This window comes from Melospiza georgiana, chromosome 7, assembly GCF_028018845.1.
Source record: "Melospiza georgiana isolate bMelGeo1 chromosome 7, bMelGeo1.pri, whole genome shotgun sequence".
Classification (NCBI taxonomy): domain Eukaryota; kingdom Metazoa; phylum Chordata; class Aves; order Passeriformes; family Passerellidae; genus Melospiza; species Melospiza georgiana.
Genome location: NC_080436.1, coordinates 5,423,931 through 5,442,569, shown reverse-complemented (window position 1 = coordinate 5,442,569; position 18,639 = coordinate 5,423,931). Strand labels below are relative to the sequence as shown.

Genomic DNA, 18,639 nt, shown 5'->3' with positions numbered 1-18,639 from the left:
AGACCAAAGCGCGGCCGGCCAGCGGGGAGGGAGAGCAGCAGCTCTTGTGCGGCTACTACAGACCCACAGAATTATCCTGTGCTGCAAGGGACTCACAAGGATCATGGAGTCCAACCCCCAGCCCTGCACAGGACACCCCACTAATCCCACCCTGTGCCTCAGAGCATTGACCAAACTCTGGCAGCTCCTTGAATTTTGCTTTGGGGCTGTGACTATTCACTGGGAAGCCTGTTCAGTGCCCAACCCACCCTTTGGGGGAAGAACTTTTCCTAATAACCAGCTCTAACCTCCTTCGGCACACATTAAAACCTACCTGAAAGTTTCCAGGCTGAAGGAGCGCAGACAAACTTACCTGCCACACAGGTCCATGTTACTTGTGCAAGGGGCTCTGCTTCTTCATTTAAACACATGTGTAAAGGTTGTAATGAAGTGTGTAAAACATCACTCAGTTGCCTAAAGTTAACCTTCAGAGACATACGATGGTTTAGAGCATCTAAAGTGAAGCACTACCCTCCTGCTTAGTCTCTTTCATGTAAGTGACAGCTCTGGTAACATATCAGGGCAAGAGGACATTTAATACTAAAATAATATGATGAACCCAGCTACCTCCTGTTGTGAAGGAGTCTTCGTGAAGGATTCTTCAGGGAAAGCTACCGTGTGGGTTACCTCTGTGTTCACCATAAATAAAATTGGAGAATGAATCCAATTAGCAACACCATTCAAATTTCTCCTGATGGGGGACTGTCTCTGTCCTCCAACTACCCAAGTGCACCTGGCTATTAAAATGCTGAAATTTGGAGGTGCATGTCACATTCTGCCACAAAAAACACTGATATTTGGAGGTACATCTCACACCAGTGCCCTCAGTCACCCAAGCCCCTGAATTTGTACATGTCCCAGTCAGTGTTGCTCATGTTTAGTGTCATCCTGCAGCAATGTTTTGAAAAGGAAAATGAGCTGTTACACTCATATCACTCTGAATTTTCTGTATTTTCCAAGAGAACCTGTACTGGTAACATCAGCGTGGACAGACCACTCCATAAAAACTACCCAAACAAGTGACATTTTATTGGCGAGTTCTGCTCATAATGAATTTCCTTTTCCACGCTCACATTTCCTAACAGAGCGACTGGGGGGAAAAAAACCCAACAAAAACAAAACCAAAAACATTTCGGGTAACATTCCATTTGCAAGCAATAAAAATCATGTAACATTTAAAAATAAAACAGAGGATAAGAAATTGAAACAGAAGTTGTAGGAAAACCCGTCCTGGTTCCCCCAGGAGCTGTTCCTCGCCCGGCTGCCGCCACCTCAGCCCCGCTCTCAGGGTACCGAGGTTCTCTCGTTTGGTGCTCAAATTTTAGGACTGGGACATGTGCTATTATCACCATTCAAAGCCCTGTTGTTGTACATTCTTCACAGAAAAACACAGAACAGTTTTGCAGTAAACCAACCAGTTCTTTTTTTTCCCTTATTCTAATGCTAAGTCATACTGAAAGTTAGGGGAGAGGGAGGGGGGAAATGTGGCTTCAACATTCACCTACTTTATCACACACAAAGGTTTCTACTAAGAGCATATCCAGGGTGAAATACACATCTGATTTCCGTCATGAGGTTGATGCTTATGGGGTGTGAGATGAAATCTACTTCAAAATGATAAACACATCCCTTTTTGATGAACAAAGTGTTACTTTTTTGCCTTTTGGACCAACGCTTGGTTGCTGGGTTGTTTCTCCTGAGCCTTGCCAGGAGAGGCAGCTTTCACTGCTGCCACAAATGAAGTGATGACTGGTGGCAATCACACACCTTACCATTGGTAAGATGTCGTATTTAGCATCTTTGTTTGCATTCTGAAAATCCCTTTGCTTGTTTTTTAGGCCCCCGAGGCTTTGTACACCAGAAATTACACAAGTCATGCACAGAAAATTGTAAATTGGTATCCACAGCCATTTTGAGGTATTCCACAAGAAACCTGGCTCTGCACCTGAATGTTCCTCTCAAAAACAATAAAAAAAAACACCCCAAAAACCCAAAGCCCTAACTGGAGTGGAAATTTAATTTAAAATTTAAAAATATTCCTTCCAAACCACGTTTCACCACATTTCATCAACAATTGAATTCCCCAGGGGCACAAAAAAAAAGCCTTCATCCTTTTCCTGGAATAATAATTTCAGTACTTCATTCCTAAATTTTCCTTGTGCACTTGGAAGAGATGAAGACGAGGGTGTTGTTTCCTAGCCAAACCACAGAAACACATTCAGACAGCCATTTTGGTTTACTGAATTCGTGAAGGTGCTCGAGGAAGATACCAGAGACCCCCTTGTGTTGGAAACAGCAGCGGTTCCTGCTCTAACCTCCCGTCTGCAAGGAGGAGGCTGGGGAAAGACCTGGATTGCAGGGTCTGAAGACCAAGTTAGGAAGAAATGTGATCTCCTGGGCGTGGATTTGGCTTGGTAGAAGCTCTTGAGGCAGCCACAAGGGGACAGGAGACGCTGCTCCACCGCGCGAGCGGCTCGCAGAGGGACCGGCTTTCCTGTTAGGGCTGAGGTGGGACGGGCAGCCTTGTTCCTGGGGTAGCTGCTGCTCTCCTTTGAGTAGTATATTCAGAATGAGTTCTGGTGAAGCAGAGCTGTAGTGCTGGCCGTGTGTGCCATCGTTACACACGCAAGGATCGCCCGCAGCATTCACCGGGTTGCGCTGCTCTGCGGGAGAATGGGAAACCTCCGCGGTGATCCTAGAAGGAGATAACTCGCTACTTCCGTAGCTGTAGAAAACCCATAGGCAGTAATATTTTCTAAAGTGCTTCTTTACTTAGCAGTTATTCTTTTAAAAATCAGACTTGTATTTTGTAGCGGCATCGTTTCCTAGTAGGTCATGGACCGGTAGATAGTTTCTGATGTAAAAAACCCATTACGTATTTTGTTTAAGCAAATGACACTTGCTTTGATAAATGCACCAAAGAGAGTGACCCAAGTGCAAACCCCACCATTTCTGAAAACACGGCCTTATGCTGGTTTATTAATGCAACCTTACATCCTTTAAAAGTCATTTACTTCGACTCCAAGAGCAGGGATTAAATAATACAAATAAAAATTGAAAATTCAATGAAGCTATTGCCTATTTACCCTGAAATAAAAGAGTCTCACGATTCTACTGGTGCAAAAATCCCTCCAAACACATTTGTTTTATTGGCAAAGTCATTTAAGGTCACTTTTGCTTCCAAGACCATCTTCTTCCATGGTTTCCACTGAAGGAGTTTTGCTTTGTAATGGCTTGTGGTTCCACAGTGATTTGTAAATGAAAAACCTACTATGAATAACTCTACCGTAGTCACTAAATTACAGATACTCTCATGAGAAAAGTCCCAAAACTTACAGTGTTCATTTGAAAATTTTCAGCAAGACACAAAATTCCAGTCAGAAGTGTTTTCTTTGAGTGCCATTTTAAACGGCAATAAATGGCTGCTGTGCCCTCAGGATGGAGAATTCCATGTGCTTCTTACGCGCTGTACTTGAAGCGCCCCCAGAGCTCGGCGTGGGAGGGCTCCCGCGGGCACAGCCACGTGGATCATCACATCACATCACATCAACATCCCTCCTCCTATGGATGTAGTGCAGCAGGCTGGGATCTGCGTGGGGAGGCACAGAGCAGGAGCTGGGGCGGCCTGGTCTCGGGAGGCGGTGGCACCAAGCGTCCCGGGGCAGCGGCGGCGCTCCGCTTCCGAGCAGCGGCAAGGGCTGGCTATTGCTGGGACAGCAGAGCGCTCCGGTTGGCCTTCATCTTCTCCAGCCGCTTCACCAGGTGGCCGTTGCTGACCTCCAGCTCCTCGGTTTTGTCCAGCGCTGAACGGAGCTGAAGGAAGCAGAAAAACACCGTGACTTTCACCGCGTTATCCCTTTGCAAAGGCACAGCGAGGTTTGTGGTTGTCAAGGCTAACTAACCACATTAACTCGGAACGTAAAGCATCTGAAAATTCCTTCAGCAGAGTTAAACTGCTTTGCAGGCCACACACATAGGTATTTAAGCACACTGCCAAGAACCCAGAGTATTTACAGAATGCTGAACAGAAAAGACCAAGGTAAGAAGAAATGAGGTCTCCCAAATCTAGATTTGGCTTGAGGCAGTCACCATGGACAGAAGGTTACTCCTGTGGAGCAGGAGATTCCCAGAGAATCACAGAATTTCCCTCAATCCAGAAGCACAAGGCTCTGGGTGATGTACACCTGTCTCACTGCCCAGCTTTTGTGTTTCTGGTTCCTAGAACTCTATCCACAGCCTCAGTTTCCTATAAAACCCTGCATAAGCATAAAGAGGCAGACCATAAATCTGCAGCACAGGCTGGGGAAGACAGAGGTGAATTATTATTCAGGATAGCTGCATGGATGTGCTCTATGCAGTCAGAGTTTTGCTCTCTCAGGTGAGTTTTGACATTCAGTTTTACTTCTTTCTGAGAACAAATGTTGTCCTAGACACCAGGGGTAATGTTCATTTTGCTGGAATGTATCAATGTATCCATGAGATCGGGGTAGGGAGAGAGAGCTGGACTGCACAGAACAATGTGGGCAGCAAAGCAGAAGGATATTTAGAACAAGCAAGGAGCCATACTGGGGAAGAAAAAATCAAAGAAGCACCTCTGGAGGCAGTGAGAGAGAAGCTGATAAAGGTATTCAGGCTCTAAGGAGACAGAGGCACGGTCAGAGCCTGTGCACAGCCACACTACCCCAGACAGGCCTGGACAGATTGCCAGGGCAAGGCAAACAGGCTCACAAAGAACAACTCACTTCCCTTTAGCAAGTCAGGTGGGGAAGGAACGGTGAAAAGGCAGTGGGAGCTCACAGCCATGACTGTTCCTCCAGTTTGAGTGCTGAAAACTTGCTTGCACGCTTAGAAGGAGTAACTAAAGCAATAAAGCAATGAGATGCTCATCCCTTGCTGTGCCAAGAAAGGCTTTCCTCCCCTAAAACACCCAGGGAGGCAGGTTTCCCCCACAGGAGCAGGCTGAGCGGTGACAGCTCGCAGGGGGAGTTACCTCTCTCTGCAGTTTGCGTTTCTCTGCCTTCAGCTCATCCTCTATTCGCTCAGCATTCTCAGCAGCAGTTTTGTAGCGGGCTACCTGGCCTTCCAGTCGTATTACCTGAGGGGAAGGCAAAGGCTGGGATGAGAAGCTGTATCAGGAAGTTACTCTGAAGCTTTACTCTTCCACTAGTACTCAAGGAATAACCAGAGAGATGCTAACTCCTCTTTGATAAAATAAAAGGGAAGAAAACAACACCAAGGAAGCCTGGCAACAGTAATTAACTGCTGGCTTTTGTACACATCCATATTTAATATGCTTCCAGCAACAAAAAATACAGTCCATTGACTACATTTCTCTTAGCAAGAGCATTGCTGATGTACCCTGGACAAGAGCAAACAATCAAAATGGAACAGCTGTGTGTAAACTCCATCTCTACCACATCACATGCTGGGAACCATTTAAAACCTGTTGACAGCTAGGCATAAGGAAATGTTCAGCAGAGTTCAACAGGTACTTTTTTGTTTTTGACCATTCTTCCTTCAGTACAGAGGAATAATATATTCCTTCTTCCCCATACATAAATGTCATAGTGGCCCTCATGCTCCAACACTCGCGTTTCTTACTTTAAGGGAAAATCACAGTAAACATAATTTCATTTATCATAACACATTTTCTCTTTGTATTCTCACCATGCTTGAACAAACAGAACAAGCCAAAAACTTACATTCTGCTCCAATGCTGTTATCTCTTGCTCAGACTTTGCTAGTTTAAATTTGAGATCACTGATCTGTCTGTTGGCATCTCCTAAAAGAATCGCAGATTTATCAGAGATGTCAGAACAAGTGTGAACAGTTTCTAACAAGTCTATGGTAAAATTTCCATGCACCAGGGATCTACATGGGACAGTAGGAGAGCAGTTCTCTCAGAAAGTGCCCAGCAGAGAGGCACCATTCCCAGTCCTGCCTGATTCCTGCCAACCACTCTGAAGGCAGAATTAATCTGAACTCCCCCCAGCTCTGCTGAGGAGCAATAACAGAGATTCCCAACTGCAATCCTAAACAAAGGCTCCTAATTCCCTCACCTCTGCAGAGGTGCATGGCTGCTCCAAGGGCAAAGCTCCCTTGGAACTGAAGGCTCATTCTTACTCAGAGCCATGTGCTTATTATTGTACTGATACATTTTCTCACTCACATGCAGGGCACAAAATTCTCTTAAAACCAAAATACAGCTCACTTTGGAGGTCAATCATGTGCATATCTGTCCCGTTTTCCAGAACTTCATCTTCGGACTGTGTATTTTCCATCTTGCCATTCCTTTGCTTTTCTTCCAGTTGTCCCTTTAATTTTTTAATCTGAAGGAGAGAAAACAGTTATTAAAATCACTAAGGGAAATTGTGGCTTGAATACACTCCAGTATTATCAAACAAATTATGAATTTTTTAAGCAGAAATTCCAAAAAATCTTCTGTTACTTTGTAATATCCTAGAAAGTATTTTGGCAAATGACTCACGGTATTTTACACATCAGCGCTTATGTACAAGCTCAGGATCAAAACAATCAGTGAAAAATGACTGGTTTATTAGAAAAGCCATAAATCTTCTGCAGGTACATTCATGTAAAGCATTCTTAAAAACTCCCAAAGCTGTGTTTGGTTGCGTGCGAGTCTCAAGGCCAAGGTCACTGAGCATAAATGAAAGCACAGTGTCCTGCAGGGCAACAGATCAGCTGAAGTTTTTTGAATAAGCTTTATAGCCACTATGGAATACTGTCGCAGACATCTTTTATGGAAAATCCTTTCCTTAGGATTTTTCCTCCTGAGAAGCTGGGAGGCCTCAGGAACAAAATGTAAACAATGGTTATCTGCTGCTGTGGAATGCAACAGGTGCATCTGGGATTGGCTCACGTTGGTTGTTTGGAATTAATGGCCAATCAGAGTGAGCTCTGTCTCTGAACTCTCTGTCTGAGCCACAAGCTTTTGTTATCATTCTTTCCTATTCTGTTCTTAGCCAGCCTTCTGATGAAATCCTTTCTTCTATTCTTTTAGTATAGTTTTAATGTCATATATATAATAAAATAATAAATCAAGCCTTCTGAAACATGGAGTCAGATCCTCGTCTCTTCCCTCACCCTAAGACCCCTGTGAACACGGTCACAGAATACCATGGCAATAATTCCTTTAATTGCTCTTTACCCATCTGCAATTCCTCCACCAAACCTTTCCAAAAGGCCCATTCACCCACAGACCCAGCAGAGGGGAGGGCTTACTCTTGGAGAGAAAACTTGCTTCTACAATTTCTGAGCCATGGCCAAGGACTTCTGAAGGACTACTATTGAGAAGGACTGAAGGACTGTTATTCAGAAATAAGAGGGCCATATCTTCCATGTATCCTAAGCTAACACACGGGAGGAATGTTTTGGAGGAAGACCAGAGTGGGCAGCAAGAGCAACCAGACCACAGTGCTGCCGATCCACACCTTGTGTTTGGGCTGTTTTTGTTTCCTTAATCCCTCCCTTGCCCTGTGATTACCTGTTCTAGCAAGGACTCCCGTTCGTCAATGAGCCTTTTCAGCCTGTCTGGAAGAGGAAAGGGAGAGTTCAGTGCTGACCGAGCGGCGGCGCGTCGGGAGCGCATCTGAGACACGAGGCTGGCCCGCTCAGGTTAGTGACTACTGATGGGGGGTTAGGGCACGTACCACAGCACACGAGGCCCAGCAGGGCTGGCAGGGGGCTGCAGCCAGGGCACTTAGGGCATTCTCACACAACATGCTTGTCCCAGCAGTAGCAGCAGCCAGCTGCATGCAAAGAGGCTAATCTTCTACGTTAGGTTAGCATGCAAGAACTCTAGGGTCAAGCACAACTGCAACACAAAATCTCACAGGTCTGGAGAGTTTAACACAATGGCAATACTGTAAACACCTATAATTACATTCTCAGCACTTTTAACTCTTCCCTTCTTTCACATGGCAGTGACATTTTAGCTCCAATATTCTGACCAGAAAAAAACATTTGCTCATCAAATGATTTGTGTTTCGAACGCGGCAGTCCGGTAAAACTCTGTTTTCTCTTCAGAGTCAATTCTCCAGGTCAAACATCAAGAATCAATGGACAACCTGCACCAACTGTTGTGCTACATTTGGACTTGGAAGTGCTACAGATCAGCACATGGATATGTGCAGCCCTTGTTTATAAAGTGCACTCTGCAGAATGAGACAGCTGGAAAAAAGAACTACAAAGTAAGCAAACAACTTCATTTTTTCTCTCCCAATTAAGGGCTGCAAAATGTGAAAGCACATTTTCTTACCACCTAAATGAATAATTAACAAGCTCAGTTTGTTCAGGTACACCTCAGGCAGGAGTGCACTGCAACACCACATGGAAATACACTCATTAGGAGAGGATCTGTTGACCTCAGCTGGGTCTCACTGCAGGTTTGTTCAGCTGGCCTCCCTTGCCAGCAGTGCAGAGCTCAGGCTGTTCAGAGCTCAGCTCCACAGATGAGGTCTGGCCTGCTGATTAAATGGTTAAAAGCCACAGGTCACTCAAGAGAAATATCTTTTTGTAAACTTTAGGAAAGCAAGATAAATTACACATAAGAGCCTGGTGGGCTTTTACCAGGTAAATTCTGTTGATAAACAGACTTAAATATTTTTAAGAGCTTTAAAAATACCATTTCTTCTTTGTTGACAACTCCTGAACAGGCCAGTCTTGTGGTTCTCCCTTTTTCTTGTTAGCACATGCACTTAAAGGAAACCAAAAGTCTGTATTGAATCAAATCATGGTGAAAACTGTTCTCCCAATGGAAGTCCCTCTGTACAGCAGACATGTGGAGTCCATTAATGTGGTATGTCATTCCCCTGCTGGGAATACACACCCCCACACAGTCCCATTCCAGAACATGGAATAAAATCTTTACCTTGGCTTTTGATGCAATACCCAAATACAGATCTTAGCATGACATCCCAGTTCAGCAGATCTATGGATTAATTTTGAACCTCCTGAAGTCCTATTCTTTTTTTTCATCCATTTGTAACATTGTTACACCTGAGCATTGATATGAAAATAAAAAAAAAAACCCAAACCAAATTATTTTGTAAATACCACCCACAAACAAAATTTTCAAATATAAACCCCTTTAAAATGATAAAACAATTTCACAGATCTATATGGGAAGGAAAGAAAACTTAAGACAAATTCTGCAAAAGATGGAAGATATGGCAGAAAAATAAAGGTCAACGAAGAAAGCAAGAACAGCAAACAGGCTGGAGAAGCTTGGGCTCAAGAGATTGTGTTGGGATTTACAGGCCAGCAAAGACTGAGAAATGGAGTTCCAAGGACTGGGAAGAGAATCAAGACTGGTGCAGCAGGAAACCTTTAGGCTGCTTCAAAATTAGCCTGAACTTACTGAGTCCAAAAGGGCCAAGTAACAATTTTGATCTGAAAACAATGTAGTGTGACTTCATTAACACAAGCCCTGCTGTGGGGTGAAACCTGCCTGCCAGAAGAAAGGACACCTGTGCCAGCTTCCACTGAGGAAGCACACTGGCTCCCCCAAAGCCCTTTTCCTGCAAAGAGGATGCATTTTGGGGTGAACCTTCAAGTTTGGTTCACCTCCAGTTCTCCCTGCCCTTATTATGGACAGCTGTGCACCCCACTGGGACGTGCAGACAGCAAGGTGTACCAGGTCAGGGAACAAATGAGTTTGCTAAAATTGCCATTCATATAGAAGAAAAGTTCTCTGCCTGTAGACATGAGGGTCTCTTGGGTTTTTTCACTTATCTTAAACCCCCACATTAACACAGAAACTTACTCTGCAGGGTCACCTTAATTTTGCATTTAGGAGATATTTTTCCAACAAATCTGAGGACCTTGAGAACAGATGAGCAGGAAAGAACAGCTTATTGAATTCAGGACAGGAAGCAGCTAATTAAAATTCTCATCTGTAACAGTCATTATCCTTATTCCACATAGAAAGACAGCACAGTGAATAATGAGAGTGTGCCATTCACCTCAGCTAACTCTGGAAAGGTGATTCCCAGGGCACTCACTGCACCAGTTCATGGCCTTCCCACATCAGAGTTTAACAGAGGGCTGAGGAGGAGATGGGGCCTGTGAGGGAGCAGGACAAGAGCGTGAGCATGGTGCTGACCAGTGCCTTGTGCCACACCTTCACATCCAGTGACTGCTTTCACTGCCTTGGCACTGCAGCTGACTTGAGGCATTGCTCACTCAGTGCTGCTCCAAACGTTCCCAGATCAGCCACAGATCCTCCAGGTCTGTTTCCACTTGGAGGGGAGCATGGGATGGGAAGCAGCTGGTTTTACCTGCAGGATTTACATGAAGTGTGGCCCAGGGAGTAACAAACCCTGATGTAAATGAAAGGGGTAAACTGCTCTTGGAGGGTGGAAAGACATCCCATGGAATCCCAGCCCCAAGCAGCTACTCAGAACAGCCTGCAAGAATCAGAGCAGCTTGGGCAATACTCCCTTGTCACAGACATCTTTTATGAGAAATCCTTTTGCTAGGATTTTTCCCCCGAGAAGCTGTGAGGCCTCAGAAATGAAATGTAAACATTGATTATCTGCTGCTGTGGAATGCAACAGGTGGATCTGTGATTGGTCTCATGTGGTTGTTTATAATTAATGGCCAATCACAGCCCAGCTGGCTCAGACTGTCTGCTCAGTCACCAGATTTTATTATCATTCCATTCCTTTCTATTCCTTGCTAGCCTTCTGATGAAATACTTTCTTCTATTCTTTTAGTATAGTTTTAGTATATAAATTTCTTTTAATATTATATCATAAAATAATAAATCAGCCTTCTGAAACATGGAGTCAGATTCTCATCTCTTCCCTCATCCTGGGACCCTTGCAAACACCACCACACTCCCTCTCCAGATCTGTCAGTTTATTTTGGATGATGAGAAAATGCTTTTCTGTGTTTCTCAGAAGAGGGGCACTGCCAGGGACAGCACAGGATTTGGAAGCACTGGCATGCAGTACTGATTTTGAGGGGGACAGGAGGACTGTTCTCTATAGTAAAGAATATATAAGCCAATACCTTTTCACTATTTATTCCCTTTATTATCAAGTAAGTTTCTTGAGATATTGCTTTTGAGAGCATTTCAGGCTAGCTCTGATATGCACAAACCTGGGCTACAGCATTTAAGTGCCACTAGGTGATGCCCAGAAAACCCAGTGAGAATTTGGGGTTATTCTGGAAGACAGAAGTTTCATACTTGGATCACACACACACTCATTTTCAACATTCCAGGATGGATTTCTGGCACAGCAGCTACTCTGCACAGCCTCTCCATGTTCTTACTCCCAGTTACACTGGGAGTGGGATCAAAGCTGGTACTTGGACAGGTAAGACTGGAGGTGTTTCTGCTTTGAAAAGGAATTCTCTTAAAGATGCTGAGTTTTCTGAAGAGGAAAAACTAGTTAAAATCAGAAATGCACTCATAAGAAATAGAGGATATAATGCCTAATTTAACTCTGATAGATCCATCCACAGTAAAGGTGAAGCCAGGTAAGAACATTTAATGATCTATTGAAATCTACTTAACAATTAAAACCCACTTCCAACATTAAACCATATATTACTGTTGAGAGTATGGCAGAGCCAAATCTTTAAATAAACACTGCTTTTCACTGAATTTATTTATTATTCAATGAACTATTTAGAATATTACACGAACTACTCAGAGCTAAATCTTTAAATAAACACTGCTACATGCTAATAAGAAATGCTTACAAGATCTATGACTTTTTGGATTAGCATCTAGTGCAAACCCTTAGGAACAACTGCCAATACTTACAGGAACCACGGTGGATCTGCTGTAAGTTGGAGAGAAGCCACATGAAAGGAGTTACAGGGTTACAGACCTGTTAGAGCTCTACAGTTAAGGTGCCATCACATATTCAAGGTGCTCAAACCCCGAGGCTGCCCAGTCCTAGGGAGATGGCTCCTGTAGCTACGTGGCACAAGGCAATAAACTGAACAAAAGCTGCAGAAAAACGGGTGTTGAAATGACACAGGTTTAAATAACTCCTCGTGCAGGTTTAGAAACAGTGCTCTGGACAGGTGCTTTAAAGTATAAAATATGTTTATTTAAATTATATACAGCAGTACATTTGGATATACAAGTTCAAATCTTGCAGTCTGTCTATGCTCTGACAACTTTGTAACATCAACACAAATAAAACCTTCCATAGCCCACACCCCCCTCGATCTGCATTCCCTTGGGACATTCATTGCTTAACACATAAATGAATATTTATATATGCAAAACATATATAAATATTAATGTTTATATATATGTTGTATATATGTTGTACATATATAAATGTTTTTTTAAAGGATTCCCTTGCTGTATTTCCTCTTCCTCCCAAGCACTAGCAGGGAAGCAAGAGGAAATACAGCAAGGGAATCCAAGAGCTTAATTTATGCCAGCAATTCAAAGCAACCCAGCTTTTCCAAAAGGCACAGGGGGGCTAGTACACAAAACAACAGTCATCTTTGGTCTGATATCCAGCAAGAGTTAAGACATGCAAAGTTATCTTCTTTCCAGAAGGAAAGAGATATGATTTGTTTCAGAGATAAAAACATTCTTTCAGAATCAGAGTTTGCAAAAAAAAAAATATATATATATAATGCAGTAAGCAAATGCAATTTTAAACAAAAATCTTCTTGGAAAAATATATATTTTTTTATATATTCATATCTAGACAGTACTTGATAGCAAACCTAAGCACACATTACAATGTGTATTGACACCTTCTCTGGAAAAAAATAAAACCCCATGTGAGACATGGTGTAAAAGGCCTATTGTGGTGCAAAGTGCCTAAATGAAGTAAACATGTAGATATTTATTCCTTTCATCAAACTAAGATCTGCTTCTTGTACTTTCTCCAAACTGTGTATTGCTCTTCCAAAGTGCTCAGATTAAGCAGATTCACAGTGATCTAACTATATTTTGGAATGTGACCATATAAGAAATACACACAAGGTGGAATGAAAAGATCTTTTTTTCTTCATATTAAAAAAAAATTAAGAGATTGGTTCATAGGCTTTAAGCATTCTGAAAGAAGTTTCACCATCAGTGATGGCTGATCTGCTGAGTTCCTTCATCAAGAGTTCATATACTTGCTGTAGATCTAAGTACAAGTAAGCATAATGTGCATAAGTTCACAAAGGCCCAATGTACATTCATGATATTGATCAACTAGGCTAGAATAATAAAAAAATTCCTATAGAAATTCCCCAGGAGCAGCTATCCACACTAGAGGTACTTTAATTGCATAAAATAGTTTCAATAGTCAAGTTGTGAAGCTTCCTCATCAGGTGATAAGCTTTCGACCTGAGACACAGCAAAACTAAACCCACTCACAATTTCTTGTGGCTGGGTACAACAGTGAATAACTTAAAACTTGCATCGTTACCACATCCGTGCTTTATGCTGAGTCACCTACAAAGACAAAGCTCTAAGAGTATTCCAAGGTCTGATGTCTTGTGCAAAGTGCATGTTTGTGTCCTGGGACTGCTCACAGGGCATGGAATTTGTGCAGGTTTGAGATTCTGAACTCAGGAGATTGTACAGTCATCTCTGGATCTGCCCTTACTCCTTTTACCAACCTGCAGATCCTCCCTGCTTTCAGCCCTCTTAATGAAAGCACTTTCCAAATCCTGTTCCAAAACATCTCGATCCTGGAATTTTCTCACTTTACTAGAATCTGATACTTTGATTTCATCTTCCTCCTCATCAGCTTTCCCCAGTGCTTCCCCTTGCAAGCATCCTGTTTCTTGAGGCTCATCTTTCTTACGCTGCAGGGCTTCACCACCTTTGGTCAAGGCATCTTTGGTTTCCATTTTGTCTCTTCCCTCTCCAGCTTTGTGTGTGTGGGCAGTTTTTCCAACAGTACCATTTGCTCCATCACCCTCTTCTCCCTGTGCATCAGCTTTCTCTCCATCACATTTTCCATCAGATTCTAGTATTTGATTTGACTCTTCATCAAAATCAAATGCATCACCATCATCTTCCAGGCTTTCCTCTGCTTGGTCCTCCATTTTCACTTGTTCACTAATGTCATCCAGCACAGGTTTCTGTGGCAGGGAATTGCTTACATCTTCCTCCAATTTCACTTGTTCACTAATGTCATCCAGCACAGGTTTCTGTGCCAGGGAATCATTTGCACCTTCCTCCAATTTAACTTGTTCACTAATGTTTTCATCCTGCACAGCTTTCTGGGGCAGGTAAGTAATTACACCTTCCTCCAGTTTTACTTGTTCACCAATGTTTTCATCCTGCACAGGTTTCTGTTCCAGGGCATCATTTGCACCTTCCTCCAGTTTAACTTGTTCACTAATATTTTCATCCTGCACAGCTTTCTGTTCCAGGGAATCATTTGTACCTTCCTCCAGTTTAACTTGTTCACTAAACTTTTCATCCTGCACAGCTTTCTGTGGCAGGGAATTATTTACTCCTTCCTCCAATTTCACTTGTTCACTAATGTTTTCATCCTGCACAGCTTTCTGGGGCAGGGAATTATTTACTCCTTCCTCCAATTTCACTTGTTCACCAATGTTTTCATCCTGCAAAGGCTTCTGTTCCAGGGAGGTAATTACACCTTCCTCCAATTTAACTTGTTCGCTAATGTTTTCATTCTGCACAAGTTTCTGTGCCAGGGAATTATCTGTCCCTTCCTCCAACTTAACCTGTTCACCAATGTTTTCATCCTGCACAGGTTTCTGTTCTAGGGAATCATTTACACCTTCCTCCAATTTAACTTTTTCACTAATCTTTTCATCCTGCACAACTTTCTGGGGCAGGGAATTATTTGCACCTTCCTCCAATTTAACTTGTTCACTAATCTTTTCATCCTGCACAGGTTTCTGTTCCAGGGCATCATTTGCACCCTCCTCAGAAGCAGATTCCCCACCAGGGTGGTCTGCAAGCTCTACCTCTCGCTCATTTTCTTTCAGTGTTTCTTTACTGGCTTTGTTTTCAGTAGTTACAGTAACACCTACACCTGACTCCTCTTTAGATTCACCTTCCACTTGTTTAACCACCTTCTGCTCTTCACCCTCTAAAGGAACATTTTTCTCTCCCTCTGTACCTTCTGCTGTTTCTTCACTACCCCAACTTGTTTGAACCTCTGCCTTTGGATTCAGATCTTCTACCCATTCTGTGCTACTTTCCTGTCCTTCGCCAGCCTCATCTCCTGTTTCCAATTCTGACTCCTTAACTTTATCATCTAAAAGACTCGGGTCTGAATGGGTTTCCTGAGTGATCACCTCTCCCCCAACCTCTGTTCCTGGCTGTGCCTGCTGCAGCTCACCTCCCTTTCCCTCAGGAATGGAGCCTCCTGCCTCCACAGACACCACACCTTGCTTGTCTGTTCCAGCAGAACCTGAACACTCCTCCAGCTCTTCCATCAGCTCTTCCTTCTGTCCATCCTTCTCAGCTGTAGCAGTTTCATCTTCAGTTTTACCTTGTGTACCTCGTTCCTCTGGGGATGCTGAAGCACTGTCCTGTGAAGAATCTGGCTGGATCAATGCCTGATGTTCTCCACCTTCCTTTCCAAGTGGCTGTGCTGGGACATCCCTTTCACATGGCTCAGTCCCCTCCAAACCCACAGACTCATCTTCCCTCGGCTGACCCTGAACTGTGTTCCCAACCTCATCTTCTTCTTCAGCTCTGTCACCTGCTGTTTTATCACTTCTCCCATCAGTGCAGTCAACAAACTTTTCCTCCAAGACATTTGCAACCTTGTTTTCAGCACTTTCTTCTGAGTGCTGGGGTTCCTCTGGAGTGGAACTCTCCACATTTCCCTCTTCCCTAAGCAAGCCTGCCACTGCTCCCTCAGGTAGCCCTGCCTGGTTAGAAACCAACTCACTGCCCTCACTTGTACTGTCAGACCCTTCATCCATTTCATCATCACTCAGGGCATGGCTGGTTTCAAGATCCTCTTGTTCTTCCTGGCTGGGTGCAGCTTCTCCCAGCTGCTGCTCTGTGCCTGAGTGACAGAACATTTCCTGAGGAGTCTCAAAAATCGGGTGGCCTTGCAGAGAGCCCAGCTCCAGGTTCTCATTTGTCCTTGCACTCAGGTCATGGTGTTCAGCCTGTGTACTCTCAGGCTGCTGGGCTGCTGTGCCCCTGGGCTCTGTGACCTTTCTCAAGCCATCTGTGTCACTGTCACTGCTTGAAGAAGTGCTCCCTGACACAGGTTCTGGGAGGCTTTGGGCTTGCTCTGCAAACCTACTCTCTGGTACCATCACTGCTGGCAGGGCGTCCCGTTCTTCAACCATTTGTTCTGCCTTTGCATTTTCAGCAGCATGCAATGTCTGTACTTCCTCCTCAGACTCCTCTTTGTGTTCCTCATGCTCAGAATTCTGCAAGATTTCTCTTTTCCCCACATCCTCCAAAATCTCATTTTTCATCTCCACTTCCTTGGCTTTGCCTAAAAGACCATTGAGAAAGTTGAGGGGGCCACACCACAGCACTTACCTCCCCACTCAAAACCCGAAAGACAGAATGAGAAGAGCAGGTTAATAAAAGATCAGCTTTTGCCAATTTTGTGAGGCAAAGCAGCAATTGAATTAGTAAGGATCCAGGGGGTTTGATCAGTGAAACTCACCACCACCCTCTCAAAGCAAGAAGTCTCAGGTGCTGGCTCGTGTTTTGGTAAGGGAGGAGATTTTTGCTCCTGGCTGTGGGGATGACAGCTCTGGTAGAGGAGATCAGCTGGTTGAAGCAGTGCAATTTAACAGCAACACCTGCAGATGTACCTCTAAGGACTGCTCTTCCTCAGCAATTTTCTCTGCAGCCTTAACCCTGACACCCCTCTATCCGTGCAGGAGTCTGATGCCATTACAATGGAATCATGAAGGATTATTCAGTAATATTTTGCTTTTAAAATAGCAAGACAGGAATCATCAGTGCCTGATGACAGACACTGAATGTAAAATCTGATTGGCAAGGGAATAGTTTGGCTGTTCAGACCTCCCAACACAGATCAAAGCTCAGGTAACCTGAGCCCCTTATTTCAGCCACCCAAAGGGGTGGAGACTTCTGTGGGTTTTTGAAGGTTATTTTTGTTGTAACACTTTTCCTTCAATTTATATTTAAAAGCAACAGATATTAAAACAATAGTGTTGTTAGTTTTTGGGTCTATGCTGTACCTATTCTGAAAAAAGAAACCCCAGGATTAAGAGATGTAGAAAACATATTACATTTAAAAATACACCCTTACCTTGGTTTTTGGTGTTCCACATTGTTTCCACACAGAAACTGAGTGAGGAAAAAGCAGCCAAAAGCTCAAAGCAAGAGAACCTGCACTTGCAACAATTGGCTGCCTGCAGCTATTTATTAGTATGTTCATTTAGAACAACAAAAAAAAATCCAACAAAGCAAAAATATTACTTTATTTCCTTACACTAGTACAATAGTTCTCTAATAAATTCAACACATAAAAGCATAAAGAGGTTTTGCCAACCAGATTTCTCCTTCCTAACGCTGTCAAATTCAAAGGATGTAATTGAAGTGTCAATGTAACAAGTAAAAACACAGAAGTGTTAATTTTAAGTGTTCAATAGCACAGGAACAAAGAATTTATCCTTTGGTGTGCTTTGGCAGAGCCCAGCACTGTTGTTCAAGCAGACACAGTTCTCAGGGATATCAATGAACCAACATACAAGCTCTTGATAGAAAACTAAAATGCCTTTTTTTCCTGAATATTTAATATTATCATGTGCTGAAAAACACTGAGCAGCAGTAGGATTACCCTGGGACAATTTTCCAGTTCAGAGTGTAAATGGCAACGTGAATGACTGCTACTTATCTGTAACGTCCTATTTGCATTCCCATCCTGTGTCACCTTGCAGGGGAGGTGCAGTCTGCTGCTGGAGGAGGCTGCAGGACACACTGGGAGTGCTAATCAACACGAAGGAAGCAGGGAAATGCACAGGGAGTGACTGGACAGGGAGCATGCTGCGTGCTGTTAATTGTCCCACTAACAACTGCCCCGTCCAAGCAGAGGTGGATGAATGAAGGACAGACAGGCAGGAGGGGCTGAGAGGACACACAGCACTTACCTAGCATGCCCTCCCCTCCTGTCTTTAATGCCTGAGTGGTGCCTGGGGCACTTCGGGGAGAATCCAAGTGTCCTTCGTTATCCAGAATGTCTGATGTGTCCCCGTTGGTGGCTACATCAGAGTCTGGGATTATTCCATGTTTCTGTGGGAAGCAAAAGCAAAGCTTTAGAGCCTGCTGCTCAGCAAGGGAAGGACTGTCAAGTGCTCTTGTCCAAGATACTCTGAATAAACAATTGCTTCAATCATTCCATTAAACGTGGCTGGGAGTCAGGAAGGAGAACAGATATTGCAGCTCTCAGTTCAGCCATTCTGACAGAAAGCATGTGATCCCAGCTGGTTTTTTTTTTTTTTTATTTTTAACATAAATCTGCATAAGATGTTCCTCAGAAAAGTGTCTCCTACAGAAACAACTTTGATACTCCAGTCTACACTAAGAACTCACAATCAATAGCAGGGGAAAAGACTTCCTACAGAAAATCCCTGAAATGGCAATTTATAGGCAACATGAAAATTGAGTTACTGCTACTGAGC

The 18,639-nt window shown here is 43.6% G+C and overlaps 2 protein-coding genes across 11 annotated transcripts in view; both read right to left on the bottom strand.

Moving 5' to 3' along the window:
* Positions 1 to 1,031: 1,031 nt before the first annotated feature.
* The window catches only part of LRRFIP1 (LRR binding FLII interacting protein 1), a 109,610-nt gene continuing 92,002 nt past the window's right edge, over positions 1,032 to 18,639 (bottom strand). For 9 of the 10 annotated variants that reach the window (XM_058028546.1, XM_058028548.1, XM_058028551.1 and 6 more), the window contains 6 exons: positions 18,109 to 18,250; positions 7,544 to 7,590; positions 6,251 to 6,368; positions 5,742 to 5,821; positions 5,030 to 5,134; positions 1,032 to 3,852 (listed from right to left, as the gene is read on the bottom strand). In XM_058028546.1, the coding sequence (XP_057884529.1) occupies positions 3,742 to 3,852; positions 5,030 to 5,134; positions 5,742 to 5,821; positions 6,251 to 6,368; positions 7,544 to 7,590; positions 18,109 to 18,250 (603 nt within the window). In that variant the 3' untranslated portion in view covers positions 1,032 to 3,741. The remainder of the gene's footprint in view (positions 3,853 to 5,029; positions 5,135 to 5,741; positions 5,822 to 6,250; positions 6,369 to 7,543; positions 7,591 to 18,108; positions 18,251 to 18,639) is intronic. The other variant, XM_058028556.1, reaches the window with a different exon arrangement.
* LOC131085954 (leucine-rich repeat flightless-interacting protein 1-like) lies at positions 12,405 to 16,864 on the bottom strand. The gene has a single exon (XM_058028545.1). The coding sequence runs from the start codon at positions 16,453 to 16,455 to the stop codon at positions 13,600 to 13,602; it is 2,856 nt and encodes a 951-aa protein (XP_057884528.1). The 5' UTR covers positions 16,456 to 16,864; the 3' UTR covers positions 12,405 to 13,599.

What these genes read in the sequence shown, in the direction of transcription:
- LOC131085954 (XM_058028545.1), bottom strand. Translation starts at nt 16,455, where the DNA reads ATGAAAAATGAGATTTTGGAGGATGTGGGGAAAAGAGAAATCTTGCAG.